Below are 19,936 nucleotides of genomic sequence, written 5' to 3'. Positions count from 1 at the left end.
TGTAAGCCTTGATTATCAACTTTTTGAAAACTCAAGGGATTTCTCTACATTAGACTGATTTCAATGGTGTAATATGAAGAAAATCAGTGGATTCAATGGTGTAACGTAAAGAAAAACCCGTTTAAGTCATGCCATGACTCACTCTCCCCTGGGTTCAAATGTGACCAATCAACCACCTTTGAGTAATTGGTTATACTAGCTAGTGTTTTTAACGACTCTTCCATGTTTGATATTGTACAAGCTGGCATGATTATTTTTTTTTAGAACTTCATTGACATAATCCCATTGAACTCAATTTTTTAAAACTGATTAATTTACAGCAATTCCTAAGAAAATGAAAAGGAAATGTTTCTTATTAGCTCACTTCCGCTGAAAGCTCTGCAAGTATACAATTTGTTTAATTTTCACATTTTTGATTTCTTCCCCAGAACCACTGGTTAGATTAATTGGCACAAAACATCTTTAGGTCAAGGGGATTTAAGTTTCTTAAATTTAAAATGAAGGTTCATACTCTCTTTCAAAGGGAGATAATTAAGAATATAAAAAAAATTGTTGACATCTTTCAAAAATCCTCTTCTTAAAAACCAATTGATATTTTACATAAGAATAACTGGAGAAATATTAAAATATTTTTATATAGATTCTATTCCATTTTGAATACATTGTATACATGTATATATATTTTGTATATGACTCCATTAATCTGATTTTATTATGGCTATTGTTGCTCAGATTAGCGATATGGCCCATGGGTCTCTCGTATGTGAGGGCCTTAAATCTACATTTTTATTACTTTTTGAGTATAATCAGAAAATGAAATATCACTATAGTTTAATTTTGAAGACTTAATTTTTTTACCCTTCAAAATCTTCAAATCGTGGTTTTCATCAACAATTAAGACCATACCAGCTGCTTGAGGTCGCGCAATATCACCCAAACCCACCATACATAGACTGCGATGGGTCTAGCTAATTAAACAAAAAAGATAATGGTTCTTGGTGCTATGAAGGATGAGCTTTGCAGAAAAAATACATAACCCACGCCAGCGTATCTGATATTTTGTAATTTTAGAAATATGTATCTTCGCTAGCCAAGTGTCCCCCCGGGGGGGGGGGGGGGGGGGGGGGGGGGGGGGGGGGAGAAAAACGAATCGGACACATGCTAGCGAAGATGGCGCGTCTGATGTTTTGTTATTTTAAAAACATGTTTCAGTATGCATTGCTACATCGCACTTTGAAAAATTACGACCAGCTCAACACACTTTGAATATTTTTTTTTTCAAAGTGCGTTGATATAGTTGATATTAACGCACTTTGACAAAAATGAGCAAGGTCTAGTCGAAGTTGTTTAAGGGACTTGGACACGATTTTATATCCAAATTTTATTTTTCATTGTTTATGTATAAAATGGTTTACTTGCACATTTTGAATGATTAACCAAAATTTGAATGTTAGAAGTCTAGTTATAAGAGAGATACAGAGGTAAGAAATTATTGTTCTGTAAACAAAGCTCGAGTCTTATATTTGTAAAGTATAGAATTAAATTTCTTTGACAAAATAACTCGGTGGCAAACAAGGTAAACTGATTCAGTGTGTTCATAAATAATATTATCAACAGAAAAAAGTAACATTTAATTGAAACTTAAATTATACCAATGAGCACGTCTAAACAATCAAAAGGCTCGAGCTTTGTTTACAAAACAAAGAATTTCAAATGCTGTATCTTGCTTATAACTCAATATTTGACTTTCAAATTTTGACAAAGCATTAAAAATACCCATATTAACCATTCTATTAACCCATCTTAACACATCTTCGCTAGCCAAGGGTTTTCGGTCCACTTTGCTCCCCATTATGGGGAGCAAAGTGGACCGAAAACCCTTGGCTAGCGAAGATGATCTTAACATTAAAAATGGAAAAATAACATTTAAAATGTTGAGCTCAAATTGTGTCTCAGTTCCTTTAAGGCCCTCAAGTATTATACATGTAGTTAAATGTTTTAACATCGTTTTGCTCGATAAGACAATGAAAAGGAGAACCCATTAGATTTTTAGCTTTCCTAAATAACAATTCAAAATGAAAAAGGCTTGTTGATAAGATCATTTAATGTAATAATTTATACATGATGAACATTAGTTCCTAAGTTAATTGAGATATGTATATAAAAATATCTCATGAACTGCACCAATTACTAGTAGTCGTCCGCCGTCCTTCCAAATAATTAATCTTTTAATTTTGTGAAGATTTACTTTCTAAAGGAAAAGAGAAAAATGGTCAATTTTGAGGGACACAATACCTGACCTATACACGAAGTTTATAGGATTATGAACAAATATAATAACAATGTATATATTGAAAACAATACTTGTATATGTTTTGAAAATAAAATGCAAAAAAGTGCAGGCTCAAATGCTTGTTTTTGAGTTTATATGTTTTAACGGCTGTACATGTAATTATCTTACTTTATATATCGAAATAATTTGTTTAGTTTGAATTTGAGAAAGGGATGCTTAGAAACCTGCAGATATATTTTATGGAATTAATATGATGTTTGGGAAGAAAAGATGATGCAGATACATTCTTTAAATAATGAATATATAAATATTTTATTGGAAATTGTACTGTATCTTTGGCTGTCCCCTCCCTATTCTCAGTGATCCTAGGCCGTATTAAATAGTATTTACATAACAAAGGAATATAAACATTTAGTCTGAATAAAACGAAATAAGTTAGAACGAAGCCCATATTTTGTGATTTATACATTTTTTTCAAAGTGCGTTAATTAAGTTCATTGATAGTAAAAAATGTTGATGTACACTCTTAACGCACTTTGAAAAATATTTGCAAAGTGCGTTGACTTGGTCCCAAAAACAAAACAAAACAAAACAAAACAAAAACAAACCTAAAACGAACAAAGAAGCAAAAAGAAAAAGTTCAACATAATAAAAATTCGTTCCCGGGAAATAAAATTTATGGCTGTGAAATAGGTCAATGCCATTTCTCAACTCTATAAAATGTTAAGAATTCATCACCACAAAATTAACTTAATGGCAAAACAAGTGTTTTTAAATAACAAAATGAGAATTGAAGTGATTTTGGAGAGTAATTCGTGCTATGTACTATAATATTTTCAAGAGATGATTTCAGGGTTATCTATATTCAAATTAATTATTATATTTTTTACATAGAGTCCTTTATTCAATTACTTAAAGGTTTTTATTTCGTGGGAACGAATCTTATTTTTTTAACGAAATGTGGGCCCTAACAGCCGAATGCCCTATTATTTTCGTGACCAAGAAAATCATCATTTCGTGGGGCAGTACCCACCTCCTCTACGAAGTGCCTGTGTATTAATCAAGCACAACAGGCTGAGTTTGTGGCTTACCATAAATTCTTTAAACTTTTAACATCATATTTCTACGCTTATTATTTTTTTCAATAGTGATAGGAGGGGGCGCTATCATGAACTATAATTCGGATTTCTTTGTATTAACCATACTTACTCTGCGTTTATTTAGATATCAATAATTCCTGTTGCATTTCTGCAAGCAAAAAAGGAATAAAGAACAATTTGTAAGTTTTGAGCCGAAAGAACTTTAAAGTTCTGTTGTTTAGTATTTGCAATTTATAGCGAGCGCAGCGAGGCGGCGCGAAGCGCCGCTCGCGTAGCGAGCTCCATAGACAACGTGTACGAACGGAGGAAATTCGAGTTGAAATCTGCACATTGTTCAAAGAAAATGTTGTGGACCCGCGTGAAAACGTTCTACTATCCCAGTGATCCTTTGCGGAGCATAGCAACATGGTGGAACAGGAAGCGTTTCTAAGGAAAATTCCTACCTCTAAATCGCATACATCTATTTTATTTAACAATACAAAATCCTTTAAAAACACGAAAGTAAACAACACATATGCTCGTAAAAAAAGGCTGTACCTATCTGAACTTTTGTTGACATATGACGTCATTTCCTTTCCCGAATTTATCCGAACATTTACGGAAACTGTCGAGATAAAGAAAGTTAAGTATGACGTCACAGTGATCTCGCGCTATCTTTTAGAGGTGGATCAAACATCTTTACAAGATGTACACGTAGGAAGTAGGCCTTCTCAGTATCAGTGACTGTGTTAATGGCGACTCTTTTTGCTGATTAGTTTTGTTTTGATTTTTGTTTTTGGTTATGAATACACATGCAAGTTCCACGCTCAATTTACTATAATATATTGATCCAATCATATATGCATACGTTAGGTAACGTTAGGTGACAAAAATTTATCTAAAGAGAAAATTGTAATTATTATCAGATTACGTGCAGCCACGTCATTTTGTAATAAATGAATAAAACAAAAATGAGAAAAAATAAACTGTTAGAATATCTACAGGGTTTTTTAATAGTTGCAAATGTCTACAACGCGGTATATATAGCATACAAAAAATCAAAAAAATTAAAACCAAAATTGATGTTACAGAGGAAAATAATTAAAACACAAATAACAACAAGGAACAAAATGAGAAATAACACAAACGCGCAATTTATTGTATACTGATTTAATGATCATTAATAAAAAGCAAAGGAATGCTAAATTAAACATTATTGTATTTACATAAAAAAAAACTTAAACGGCTTTGTATTTTACACCAAAATATTTTAATAAGTCTGTTTAACATTTTATTAATGCTCAGTGATACATGTAATTTGTGTGAGTGTATTAGACTAAGGTGGGAATAAATGTTTGATAACTTCGGGTTTATAGCTTGCGGTGGTAAAAGTTTTCGAGACAAAGCCAAAGTTTTTGGTTGGGCAAGTCCACACGTTGCATTGAACAATGATGAGAGATGTGTATATAGTCCCTTCTGCGCTCGCCCCAACGGTCACACCGTAAAACATATTATTTTAATATGTTTTATGGTTGGACCTTTAAGGTGACCTCAGCGTGAACTACATATACCAATAGACTTGCACAAACAGGTTAGGAACAATTCTCCTATACCAGTCTAGACGGACTCCCAAAACGGAGTCAACGGAAGTGAATTTCTGCAAGCATTTTGGACTCCGTTTTGGGAGTCTACGCATGCGCACTGGTACAAAATATGGCGATTTTTCGATGAAAACATGGGGTCAACAAGAAATGGTCTTGCAAAGTGCTGCATGTGTTGGCAGACTTCTAACACGTTTTAAAAGACCCAGGATAAAATTTACTATCGATCGTATTTGCACGAAATAGGGGTTTATTTGCACTTAAAAAAGTTATTTCTCTTCGAAGTTGGACGTTTGGGCGATGCTTAAAAAGTGATATTTTGTGTTTTTCATGGAATTTAATTGTTAATAAAAGGTAAATTGCATCAAATTTTACTTCTTTCGTATTGTGTTAAAATTTAAAATCACCAAACATACAAATTGATAAGTGCGTAAACGAAAAAAGCTTCGATTACTAACAAAAACTGGTTCCTCTAGCGATGATTAAAAAACGTCTTTTTGGTATTTAAAAAATAGGATTGGTTGTTTGAAAAGCCCATAATGAAACAAATTGTCCCTCTAGCTTCAATAACTCTTTAAATTAACTGATAATTATCATCAAAACAATTAATTATAATCGCTCGCGGCATTTGCGATGTTAGGAAACCATGTTAAATACATAATTATTCAAGATAATTGAATAATTTAGCATGAAAAAGATTAAAATGAGACTATACTTTTAACAAACAATGATAAATAAACATATCCAAGCGTTAAATTTATTTCAAAACAGTTATAGTTGTGCGTGATCGAAGTTATGGGTGAATTTTTCATTTTAAAAAGTAATCTTAAGTAATACAAGTAAACAGTTTTGAACATATGACATTAATATGACACATAAACGTTCAGAAATGTTTTTGAAAGTTTAGAATTAATTTTTATCGTGTTTTTGGCCAATTTTAGAGATTTATTTAAAACTAAGGGGCATAACTCGCACGTTGTTTACATTAGAAACGCCATTTTACCGCAATGCATGATGGAGCCAAAGACTCCGTTTTGGGAGTTAACTCCGTTTTGGGAGTCCCGTCTAGACTGTATACTATAGGCTATAGAAAGATTGTCTAAAGCGAGATCATTTCGGCCCTCTTTACGGTATTGATAAAAAAAATATCCCGTAAATGCAAGATTTTCATGATGTATTTCTAATGAATGAAAAATCCCACTAAAATAAAAAAAATCCGGGTAAGAAAAGCAATGTGAAGCAATTTCACTTCCAAGACCTACCTTTGTGGCCTAAAATATCAGTGCTCCATTGCTGCAAATGAAAATAGAATGAATAATTCAATATCATCTTGGGGAAATCGAGAATATTCTATATTGCATTGAATGCGAATGTACAAAGAGAAAATTATCAGAGTTTGAGTTCATTTTAATGACATTGTTCAATCATGCAAAAGAAATTAAATAACATGCAACAATTTTTGGTTTTTTTGCTTTTATATTTTGATCTCGGCAAGACCATGCAAACTACGGTAGGTTGTACCAGTAATAGTTTTTACACCTATGGTAAGGAAATATTTTTCAAAAAATTAAATAGATTTTTGTTTTTGGAAAAAAAAATTCAATGCATAATCAAAAAATGATGATAGAAAAATAATTCACAATATTTTAATAAAAAATGAATCAAATAGTGAACAAAAAATTCTAGGTACAACTTAAAATGTGAACAAAATAATCACATTTATTATCTCCAGAGGCTTCTGTAAGAAATCTGCTGAATAGATTCAGTTTGTTACAGAATTTCAGGGAAACACAGCGGTAAATATCAAAATTTGAAACAAACATGTAGTAAATGAGCCCTTATCATCAATTAAATGTGAACACATTCTTCTGGATATTCTCCTTTTTAAAATAATCAATGTAAAAATGAAAAAATGTGTCAAAATCTCACATTTACGGGAATGTTTTTGTTACCGTAAAGAGGGATCATGATCTTGCTTTAGCGAGACAGCTTTTCTGTAGTGGATTGTTCCCAACCTGACAAATGAAAACAGTCTTTTTTCTCTTGGAGAAAATTTGATCATGTGGTATCAATTTTTTTTATCTGTTTCTTAAATTTTTTTTTTTTAATTCATTTATTTTTTATGCTAATTCTGCCTTTTATGCATGTGGCCTCCTTTTACTGTTTACCCATTCCAATTTAAATAGGTTGGGACCCATCTCCCAAATGGGATATACCGTAATTGCCCATTTGGGATGTAATAACCCAAAGTGGATATAAATTTAAAGTTCAAAAACTGAAAATTGTTAATCTATTAATTTTCTTTATAAATCTGCATAAATGTATATTAAATGCAACAACCTTTGGTTAGCAAGTTTTCCTTTAAGCCTATTGTTTGTAAGATTGGTCCCCAAGAAGTTTTGGATATACTGGGGGATCAATCTCCATAATAGTACGGTTACAGAAAAAGTTGTTTGAAAATTCCCAAAAGTTGTTATATTTCCTCTTTTCTAATGTGGATTTACCATATTTTTAACAAAATTTAAAAAAATCTATTTTTTGCAATTCAAATTTATGTCTCAAACAGGCTGTTATATCCCACTTGGGCATTTGGTCCCAACCTGTTAAAGGTTTTTAAGCCCTTTGCATAATACAACATATACTTTTTAATTGTTTAATTTTCCTCTTTATTTATTACATAATATGTCTGTAATTAAAAAAAATTAATATTTTTTTAAAATTTCCCTGTATTTTATCAGTAAATTGTAATATTTTAAAGCATATTTAACTAGCATGATTGTATATCATCCCCTTATCTAAGCCTAAAAGAAACAAAACAAAAACAAACAAGCCAAGGATTGCAGTTTATACTAAAATAGTGAGTACTCATTGCAGGTAACACTCAGTACAGATGCTCGATCCACCTCTCATTTATCGCAAGAAATCTTAGCGCAAGTTCACTGTGATTTCACACATAAACTTTCTTTTGCTTTGTTTACATTTTTTGAAAGAGTGAGAAGGAATGGAGGCATGTAGTAGCTCTCTTGGTTTTCATGACAGCAAATGCTATACTCAAAACAAGTTAACAAACCTTATGAAACTGTAAATTCCGGGTGAAAGATTAGCGATTTTTGGCACAGCACTACTGAACCTAAAAGGCATGCTTGGAAGCGGCAAATTTTTTTTTCTTGGGTAGGACTGCATTTAAAAAACTAGTGTACGCCCAATGCGCCACTTGACCTTTGGTAACCTTTGTTAGACGAAAATTTTCATATAGCTAATGGGGGTCTTCCTGGATTTATGGAGTTGAATAGGGAGGAATCGGGGTCTGAAAGCAGTTGATGAGGGAGTAAACCAGAGAACACTTGACTTACCTGCATCAAACCTGAATCTTCAGTTTACAGAGATTTAAATGATGTTGTGATAATATTTTGAATGGCTGCAGGAGATAAAGCAATGCATTATATATCTCCCGCAAGGGTAGCATTAGAACTAGTGATACTGTGAATAGGTACTCATATTTGGACACTGGTTTTGAACTTTTTGAAGCAGGTTGTTAATGAAAACTAGGTAGAGAAGTGTTGACAGGGTTCCATCTTGACAAACTCCTTGCAAAACAGGAAACCAGGTGGAGCTTGTTTGGTTTACTACAAAAGAACATAAGGTATTGGTATGACAGTCGTCAATAAGAGTCCACAGATGTCCTGAAACTCCAAGGAGATTTAACTTGTATATTAGGTCATGCCTCCAGACTGTATCATATGCTTTCTGTGTATCTAGGAAAACACATAAACGGATCTATCAACCCTTCTATATTGTAACAAAAGGTTTCTTATAAGTTAAAGGATGCCTTAAGGCAGCCTAGCTTTGGCTGAAACACCTGCTACTTTGGGTTTTGGAAATCAGTAGTTAATAATACAATAGTTTTAATTCTTGTAACAGTTTTTGAAAACCTTTAGAAAACATGGGAATAAAGCTATTGATATGTAACTGTATTTTGTTGTACTATTAATGAAGATATAATTTTGAATTGCTACAGCTGTTACCATGGTTACATAACATTTGTGAAAAAAGAGTTCCTATTTTTGTTTTTGAGCTGGTCATATGACCGGCATATTGCAGTTATGTCGATATGGGACAAATGAAGTCTGCCCATTATGATTCTATAGGTTTAATTAGCTCCTTTTTTCCCCTGTGCAATGGTTCTTAGAGCTTGCTTTGCTTGCCAGCGCTGCCTGCTGGTGAGCTGTGCTCATTAAAAATTGTTATAAACAAAATACTGGAGTTACAAAACTGCAAGTTGAGCAATACAATGAATTGTTATGAGCTTCATAAACCAATAAGAAGTTTACAAGGTTAGCTTTTTTGTTTACAAAGCTTTTTTATTTTCCAGGTATACATGTAATAAGGTATATAACATGTCACAAATGAGAATAGCAAAATGGAAATAGATATCATTTTCAAAATGTTAAATTCTGTGATTTTATGAGCATTTCATAGGAAAATCCATGATTGCTGTTCAATTCTTCACCTAACGTATTGAAAGGATACCCCATATTTTGTTTACAGCAGAACATTATATAATCTGTTCTGCTTTCACAAAATCAATAACTGTTTGGCTGTTATTTTCAAACTTTGAAATATCAGAGGCTCTTAGTCCATATCATTTTAATCCCATTTTACCTGGCCAATTCAAAGTCACATCTGATTATTATCAACATAGCATTTTAAAATAAAATAAAAATAATATGATTTTTGTTCGTAATGCCCAATTTTATTGGCAAACCAAATGTTTTATACATGCATTGACTTTTCCCCTATATCACAATGACATGTGGCTGTTTCTATACTGTCATTCGTTTATCTTGATTTTTGTTTATTTATTCATAGAAGATTAAGTTATTAGGAATAGATTTTATTGCTAGAAAAAAAATGAACATAAACTGGTTTGAAGCAGTTAACACATTTTTATAAACAGCTTCAAGGTTTTTAACATGTAAATGATATTCCAATCTATTTCAAATTTGAATGAATGTGGTGAATTCAGTTCTAGTGCCTGCAAAACAAAATAATCTTTCCTGAACTATTTTATTAACTCTATATACAATGCCATGGAAATAGGATTCAATGTTTTGATTTTTTTTATTAAGTGGAGCTTCTGTACAGCTGAAATACAAATGAGATTTGAAACTATATACATGAAAGATGATATCATACTGTCCATGCAGATATCATCATTTAGATAATGGGTTCATCCTCTTTATCTGTCATTTTGCCCCAAGAAAATTTTTTTGTATCATTACATCTGCCAAAAATTTAACCCAAGTTAAATCACAACTATGTATCATCATTTTTATTTCTATTGAAGCAATTTAGATTTTGTTTATTTAACTTGTAATATGTTTGTGACTTTGTATACCTTTGAGAAGTAATAAGCCTGTAATATGAATCATTTATCTATACACTGGATATAAGGCATTTAGAATTATGGAAAATTTTTGAAGTTATCTACATTGTGTAAGCATTTGATTATTACCATAATAAGTACTATATTTAAAGTGCAACCAGATATGATAAAAATGCTAGCATACAGTTGTATAAAATATTACAATACTTCGCAAAGAAAAAGAAATGAGATGAACAGGTTGACTAGTATTAACATGGGTAATACAGACTGAGCAAAATAAATCCCTTTTATTAACTGACATTAATAAAAGCAAACTCTCTCTCTCTCTCTCTCTCTCTCTCTCTCTCTCTCTCTCTCTCTCAATGCTTTCTGAAATGTAATATTTATATATATCTTTTTCTTAAATTTTATGATATATACAGTGATGATGCAATTGTTTGATCGAACTGTTTAAGATAAGCCAAGCGTATTATAATCTTGCTAACAGTTAATAAAACATGGGCTGATTTTAGTCCAGAAAGGAATTGGAAAACAAAAGATAGCATTGACCTTATCACTTTCAGTGTTGATTCTAAATAACAACTTTTGACATTGAACTATTTTCAGTTCCTTCAGTATGTAGTGATGGTGTGCATGCAATATTTATGACTCAAAATTTTCATACTTTGCACTTAATTTGTTCTGATTAAGAGGAGATGTGGTTATGGGAGCGACTTATTGATTGGAATTGTAAAGTCAATTTATAATTTACAGGTGCCAAATCATCAGGAGCTTGATCTATAATGGTGATTGACTATTGATGCCACCGTGTAGTTATGCATCAAGACTGCTTTATGGTGGAGGGATGAGAAAAAACATAAATGAAGCTTTAGCTCTTAATTGTCTGACTACTGTTGCAGCAGGAGTAAGTACGGTATTCTTTCTTCTACATTTATTTCAATAGGATGATATAGCCTTGATGTTGTTAAAACTGTTTTGTGGATGTGGATTACTAAGCAATAACAAAATTAATTGTCCATTTCAAATTATAAAATCTTAATATGCATCTCTCTCTCTCCTCTCTCTCTCTCTCTCATAGACAAATATTTGCTGACATATTGATTGGTTACTGTAAATAAAACTATGAGTATTAACAAATATTAACTTAAAATTTCTTTTTACATCTAAAATTTAAATTGGAATAATGTTTGCTTTGCAAAAGGTTGCATACTATTATTGGACAGCTTTAAACCTGCATAACGCCCTTATTTAAGTGATACAGGGTAGGAATATGTACTAGCTTGCAGTGTTTGTTAATATTTAAATCCATGTTCTTTCATATTTTGTCAACAAATTCAAAGGGGAATTGAATACATAAATTTGCATGAACTAGCAAGGTAGATATTGATTTACCATTAAAGAGCTAAATTGTTTATGTGCTGAAAAATATTTGTGTGTCTGAGGGAATTACATAAGTACCTAAAGTGTAATTGCCTGCAGTTTGAAAAGTTTCTCTTGATTTCATTTGCAGAAGGCAACCAGTCATGAAAAAGTACTATTCCAGACCTCCTAGTGTAAAGGCCAAAAAAATAGCAGATACTTATACTTCTGGAGAATTGGTGACGCCATGTCGCCTTCTTTTGGTGTTGATCATTTCTTGCCTCTTGATTGTTGGGATTTCTGTCAGTGTTAGTCAGACTAAGGTACCAAAAACACTGACCAAAAGTGGAGAAACTCTGGTGGACGTTCCATATCAGTTTGACTTTAGTGCAGCTTTAAGAGTCAGAGAAGAAAATCTAGAATTGTATCAGAGACCTCAGCATTTGTGGACTGTTGAAAAAAGGTCAGGTCTGACACTCGAAGAATTCTGGGATATATATGATGGAAAGTGGTAAGTACATGTATTTTCATTTGTTGCATTATGTCCTTGTGAATACTAGTTTATTATCCATCATTCTTTTTAGTTTGTCAGTAATTTACTGATTAATATGCTGGTCATTTATTCACATTACAAAATTGGATATTTAAAAATTGAGGATCAAAATTTTTTCTTGGGGAAAGGGGGTGGGGGGTAGGTCTTATATTTGTTTTCTGAGGGGAGGGGGTGGGGGTGGGGGTGCTTAGGCCTCTTTATAGTAACTTTAATGCGTGAATTGAATAACAATGAATTTTCGTGGGGGTGGGGAGGTTGAGCTATTTATCTGTATTAAATGCTTCTAGATATTGTTATGTGGATTATTTTGGCAGAGTGAAAATTTTGGCTTCATCTAAATATCTTAAATAACAGACTTGCTACAGACTTGCATTTTTCTTAATAGCCTGATCTAAATGATAAATTTGAAATGATTTGATTAACTTCTGTTCTGATGGTGGTATTGAAAACTCATGTTCATGGGGCATAAAGCTTTTTTAGATTCATGTAGAAAAAAATGGATTGCATGTTTTCAATTTGTAATAAGGGGGATTGTTCACATCACTTTCTTAGAGATGTATACAATTAAAACACAAGTTTCATATTTTATGTACCAGGTACATGTGCAGTGGTTTGCAAAAAACTCTACTATTTATTATGTAAAAAAGGAATAAAGTAGTACAATGTAGTTAGGGCTATATGGACTTTGGATATCGGCTTGGGTAGCTCAGTGGTAGAGCTCTTGACTGGAGTTGCAGGGGTTCCTGGTTCGATTCCTGGTCCAGCGATATGTTTTTAATGGGGTTTTCTGAAGGAAGGAAAAATCCGGTTATTGAAATGGTGAAAATGGCGGGCAGGTGGGGGTGGGGAGGGGGGGTGGGCTGCCCTTATTGTACGGATAACCTTCTCCTACAGTGGTGTGCATATTTCTAGGATTCTGATTTCTGAAAATATATGAAAAAAAATACCAGCTGTTGAACTTAGTTATTTTTTGGCAGTATTGCATATAGAGTACCGCATTTCTCTGGATAGGTAGAGTTCATCAATTCAGGGTTGACAAATGGATTATGGATACTGTTCACACAAAAGAAAACCTGGTTTGCTGTCACATTGAAAGCTTTTCTCTTGTTAGTCTATTTATATGCTCATTCCTCCTTTCCTATTACATTACGTATGATATAATCTTCTAAATCACAGGCCAGTCATAATAACTGATGTTGTACGACACTGGCCAGCATTCAACTGGACAAAGGAGTTCTTCATACAGAAATATGGGAAACAGAGAGTCACTTTCAAAGCCATTGTTGTAAGTCAAAACTCTCATTGAAAAGACATATTTCAGTTTGTCCAATGTTTAAATGGTAGAAAAATCAAGCCTTTGTCTACATTTGATAATTTCAACAAAAGCAGGATGTAGGTATTGTGTTGGTGCATTTACCAACTGGGTACAAGCTGATACATCCATTTGGGTAACTGGCATTTTAAAACCCAAACCTAACTAGTATGCTGTATTCTTGAAAACAAATGAATAGTGTTGAATTATTTTAATTGATTTCAACTGTAATGTTTTGTAATTCTTTTTTCAGGACGGGATTCAGCATGTGACAGGCTACGTCCAACCCCTGGAAAATTTCATCAGCACTCTCCACCAATCAAACATCAACACGTGGAATTACCTGGAGGACGAAATATTTCTGCTGCAGAGACCGGAGCTTCGGAAGGATATCGGAGATCATGTAATCCTACTTTATTCCTAAATATTACAATATCCCTGTTTAAACACAAAACAAATAGGATAGGAGAGATGTATTAAAGGGCAAATAAGCTCATAAATAATTGAGTTTTTTAATGTATGAAAAAAGGTATGCCATTCATTTTGTAAAATAAATCAATACTGAAACATCAAGTCTGTTTGTTATTATATTGAGCTTGTTTGAGGAAGCTAATAGTACGCGTTATACCCCATGAAAGACTGTTGATTCAACTAATTTTTAGAATAAAAAATTAAATTGACAGATTGATATATTGACTCGCGTTTGATTTCCATGCTTTATTGTTAATATTCATTGCTAATTTTGGAACGGTTTCTGGTTTCAATTGCATTGTTTTAGATTATATTCTTCATCAGAAAATGTTGCATTTATTGATATCGAACCTGTGATATAAAACTGAATATATTTTCCATTTCAGATATATGCATCAGAAAACTTTTTTTCCTTCTTCCCGTTTGAGATCCGCCCCTGGGATGCTGCTTTTTTTTGGGGGGCCAAACATTCAAGATCTACCCTCCACATGGACCCCTACAACTGGACAGCTATCAGTGCAGTCCTCAGTGGAGTAAAAAAGTGGAAGGTTAGTCTAGAGGGTTGAAATATCCAAAAGTTTACAAAAAATATGTAGAGAAATGCAGGATTCGGTACATGCATGCACATGTACTTGTATCATTATAAAGCTATGATTTGAACTACCAAAAAAATATTCTTTGTATAATGGCAATCTGTAGAGAACAAATCAGTAAATAATTAGATCTTCATAGTCAGCATTAGGAAACAGAGTTTGACTTGTTATATCAAGATTTTTATTACAGGAGAAAAAGCAATACTGGCACTGTACCAGTTATCGGCTATAATTTTACGTTTTTTTTTTCATGTTTCCTTATTTCTTGATATATTGGAATAAAACTTTTCATACTTTAAATTGTGAACTCTTTATTTATCCATCGGTTAGATTACATCATCATTTAGAACCCAAAACATATTGTTTCTGTGCTTTTTAGCACGCCCCGAATTTGCCGAGGTTTTATGATTTACTGTACCAGTTATCGGCTTCGTGATAATAACATAGTAAAATCCTTGTACATGTTGATTTTATATTCTGCAAAGTGTAAATTGAATTATGTCCCTTGCGGGGTCAGCCTATAGGTCTTGGGGTTATTATACATAAACATATCTCATCAAATTATTCGTTTATTATCATACGGTAATACACAAAATCTTATGCTAATCAATACATAATTATACAATCGGGCGTTCAACTGCGCCATGAATCTCTCGGAATATAGTGAGTTCCTTTTGTTTATAAATGTTATATGTATAAATGATATTATATGCCAAATCAAAGAAGGTATATAATAACGTATCACAAAGAAGTCTTATTCTATTTTTAACTTATTACGTCATTTCCCCCACTGCTGAAAGTGCAAAGATGTAAATCAGCGGTAAACAATGATCGTTAAAGCTCATGTTTATAACATATTGAAGAAAGTTTTCAAGCAAACTTACTTTTCTTTATTCGAAACAGACGACTGAATTAAAAAATCTCGGATATTTGTGTACTATAAACCCGAACCCACAGTTTAGCCGATATCTGGTCTTAGCCGATAACTGGTACAGTACCAGTACAGTATCTTAATTTTTGTTATTATTGACATATTTCAATAAATTCTTTTCTGGTATTAATTCAAAACTTTGAATTGTCTACAATTATAGTAGGTAAAAGAAATTGAAATTACAGTAAATATTCATATACATGTATGAAATATATGTAATATCACTAATATAAAATATATCATTGGACTTACTTTTTAAAACATGATTCCCAGTATTATGCATATTTCTTACAAATTTATTCTGTTAGTTAGCTGATCAAATCTTAATAAAATAAATTCTTTTTATTAAAACTGGAACAACTACAACTAAAAATTCTGATCCCATTCTCACAAACACTTTAAAATTACAGGAGCATATAATTAACTCATCTTTAAACTTAATCCTCCAAAGACAATAGCAAACATTTTGAAACTTAGATGTGAGGCTGAAAATTAAGGCTAGAAAAGTTAGTGATTTTGTGTCTCTGCTTTGTAAAAATGTAGGTAAGTATTGCATGAAAATGAGATATAGTTGACATACAGTTTAAGATCCTATGTAGCAGTAAATCTGTGACATGAACTGAAATTATTAAAAAAAAGCCTAATGACCAAAGAACTTCATTGTATGATAAATATTATAGTCCTTTATTTGTTCTCTTACCTCTCTTTGTTATTATGCATAAAAAATCGAGAAAAGGGACATAAATATACATCTTAGGTTACTGAGCAAAAAATCTCAGTTAAAGGTACTTTCAATTCATATAATGTGCATGAATATTCATTCATAAGTCAAACTGTCCTTTTCTTTACAAGCTGTTCCTTCCAGGACAGGATCATTTGTTGTATGTTCAAAAAACTTCTTGTGGCTTTCCACTGGAATGTGTAAAATACAATAGGTACAGACTCTATGAAGCTCTCTGTGTAGTCGCACAGATCTAATTGTTGTTTGTTTGTTTTTTTTATTTCTCAACTTTTACTGAAAAGCACTGTCAGTTCTTGTTTTATTGATGTCTTGCATGTGCAACACAACTTAGAAATTGAAGTTATATGATAATTTGCTTATGTGCATCTGGATTTCGGAATCTCTCTATAGTTTTGCAAATACACACTTGCTTTTTTTTCATTTTAATATCAGGAATAGTTTATGAAATTATAGTTCTTGAAAATTTCATCTACTATGTAGTCTCATTTCCAAAATGACATACAAATATGAAGTCCTAAAATTAAATGTTCTACATGTATTAATAAGAATACATGTATTAAATTTAAGTTAAAAGATTCATCTTTTTCTCCTTTCTTTTAAACAAAGTTTCTGTTGACATTTGTGATGTGTACTTGTTGTAACTTGTTGTAACTGTAGAAGTTGTAATTGACTGTTTTGTATGTATGATGTACGTAGTTGAAAAAAACAAATCTATTGATGCCAGCATAACCAAAGGACACAATGTTCCCTGATATGCAAAAATTACTGGTCGATATTTTGCAGCTTTGTAAAACAAATTGTTGGTATTCACTTTGTATTAGCACTTCTAAGCATTTGATAAAAAATTCTGTCTGTCAGTTAATTAATTTAATTTATAATTTATTGAATTTCTAATTTCTAATTTTGTGCTGTACTTAAAGGAATGATAATTGAGAAAAAAAAACCAGCAGCTACATACTAGTATTTATTTGTGTAACATAAACCCATAGCCAGACTTGTATACAGGGTTATTTTCACTCCATATTTTTTTGTTGCCCTTTTACACTTGCAAACAGTTTCATCGGCCCATCTTGAGTTCACCCAGACACAGTTGTTTGATAGATGCTCTTTCTAATGAACACAGTAATTAACAAATTGTTTTGAATTTGCCCAGTCTTTAAATTTGCTCACTGACAATGAGGGCGAATAAAAAAAAGGGGGGTGAATATTTCCTGGTATAAAGTATACTACCAGTCCAAATTGTATTTAAGTGTATATCATATGGTAAATGTGTAGATGGTATAATAACAAAACCAAAAAAAAAAGAGATTAATGCATTCTTTATGTATTTTATGTAGTCCATTGGATGCCTTTGATCCAGATTTGAAACATTATCCAAAGTTTGGCCGAGCTCAGTACTTGGAGACGGAGCTTTTACCTGGAGAGATGCTGATAATTCCAGCTGGATGGTTTCATCAGGTTAGGGCACTTTTACGAAATCTGATTTGTTCATGAATTATTTGACTTAACATGGAGTTTTATCCCGTTGTCTTTCAAGTGTTATTGAACTTTATATTGATAAATAATCCCTATTCCGTAATAGACAGTAAACAAACTTTTTAAAATTATAATAATAGCAGATCCCATTGAAATACAATTTAAGTACTGTACATCTCTATTTTAAATTGAGTGCATTACGAAGACCTATTGAAATGTCAGCGATTAAAGTACATATGTACTGCTCTATAACTTTCAATATCAAAACAAACTTTCCAAGTTGAATTTTACTAGTTTAGCTCTATGTGTGTTCTCTAAGAACACTGATTGTAAGAAATTGCTATAAATCAATTTTCTCCATGCACTCGCAAATGTAATGTCAATATTAGTTTGTCCTTGGTGTGTTCTTAGTTCATATGTACTAGTTTAGAGTGTGATGACATCATTGATCTACTTTCAAATTGATTTTTAAGAACATTTAATATTTTTTTGTGACCAAAAAAGTTTCATTTGATTTGTTATGCATTGAAAGTTATGCTGAAATCAATACATAGACATCGTCGTTGTTTCTTTGTAACAATAAAATAAAACTTTTTCATTTAGCTTCATCATGCATAACTCTGTAATGTGCATATTTCATTTGTGATCAGGCTTATAATGCAGACGAAACAATGGCTATATCCAGTCAACTGATGAACAGAAATAACTATCTCATAATTCTTGAGGAAATCATTAAGGGGGGCAGTGTCAAGAGAAAGAAATTGCCAGCTCATTTTAATACCCTTATGCCACCTGATCAGGTACCAAATATTTACATTTTTAAGGCAAAAAATAATTTGATGACCAGCAAGTTTATTGTTGGCATCCTATAGAGATAAGTCTGTCCATCTGTATATCTCCCCCTCCCTTTATCCCAATCTTGCTCATACTTCACCCTCAGGCCTGAGTGTCTTTTAATTGATAAAGGAAGATACTGTGGAATCATCATTGTTCGTGGGTGACCAATTTTCGTGGCTTCCGTGGGAAATCCTTGCACATGAATTTACATCTCCATGAACATGTATACGTAAAGCATTTGTTTAGTATTTACTTGCTATTGATCAACAAAATTACATCCCCACGAACCAGAAAATTTTTAACTACCCATGAACAATGACCCCCAACAAATAAAAATGATTCCACAGTAAGTGACCTTGAATCAAGTTTCTAGATCAAAGGTCAAGTCCTTACAGACTAATTTTTAAAATACTTGTTTGGACCATATACCGCTATTCTCTCACATTGTCCTAATCTTGCTTAGACTACAAAATAACATGGGCAGTGACCGTGAACAGAGATTTTGGATCAAAGGTCAATGTAAACAGACCTCTGTTTAAAAAAAAAATTTCTGCAACTCATATTCCTTTTCCTGAACCCTATTTGGTTAACACCTGACAAAAGAAATACTTTGTGGGATAGGGTGTGCAGTGACCTTGATCCATTTTTTGGGGGGTTAAATTTGAAATCCAGTTTGATCCCATAATATTTTTCTCTCTTTGGAGCAATATTGATTGAACCTTTCAAAACATGGCCTCTTTGTTTTGAGTTTGCAGCGACATTTAATTAAGTTTCTCTGTTAAATATCAAAGTCTGATCAGACTTTGAGTGCAAAATTCTTGTCTGAACCCTATTTTTAGTGTTTGATATACATGTAATCTGCAATCTATTGAGCCATTGTCATGTTATTAAGGGTGTTAAACCTACAAAATATTGGCTCTCAAACTGTTTCTTTTTCTTTAATGTTCATACTAAGAAAATGAATTCAAAATAATTATGTATTTCTCAGAAATCAAAAGAAGCTGATTTTAATATTACAGGTGAAGCTTTTCCTATCCTGTATTTCAAAAAAGATCTTGAAGAAAGGGAAAGAGCTGACAGAAGTGGTACTTAAAATGGTGTCCGAAACCCAAGTCTCATAGACTATGCAGAACTATTTTTATGAATTAAATATATGCACAATGTGCAAATGACAATAAAAGTTAAACATGTAATTTTGTTCTTTTCTTTTGTATTTGTTTCCTAGATATATAGGATATATATTTCATAGATATGTAGGGAACATCATCACTGTCAGTCTTTTGATTGGCCATATTATATAGTG

General features: G+C 32.3%; 1 protein-coding gene across 1 annotated transcript; it reads left to right on the top strand.

The window, feature by feature from the left end:
- The first annotated feature begins 3,510 nt into the window (after positions 1–3,510).
- LOC105345874 (uncharacterized) lies at positions 3,511–19,826 on the top strand. The gene is made up of 10 exons (XM_011454204.4): positions 3,511–3,572; positions 11,113–11,263; positions 11,870–12,229; positions 13,448–13,556; positions 13,837–13,986; positions 14,441–14,602; positions 16,431–16,513; positions 17,658–17,778; positions 18,447–18,596; positions 19,653–19,826. The coding sequence occupies exons 3-10, from the start codon at positions 11,883–11,885 to the stop codon at positions 19,752–19,754; spliced, it is 1,224 nt and encodes a 407-aa protein (XP_011452506.3). The 5' UTR covers positions 3,511–3,572; positions 11,113–11,263; positions 11,870–11,882; the 3' UTR covers positions 19,755–19,826.
- Positions 19,827–19,936: the final 110 nt, after the last annotated feature.

The sequence above is a fragment of the Magallana gigas genome, chromosome 3, assembly GCF_963853765.1.
Source record: "Magallana gigas chromosome 3, xbMagGiga1.1, whole genome shotgun sequence".
NCBI lineage: Eukaryota > Metazoa > Mollusca > Bivalvia > Ostreida > Ostreidae > Magallana > Magallana gigas.
This window is presented reverse-complemented; position numbering and strand designations above follow the sequence as displayed.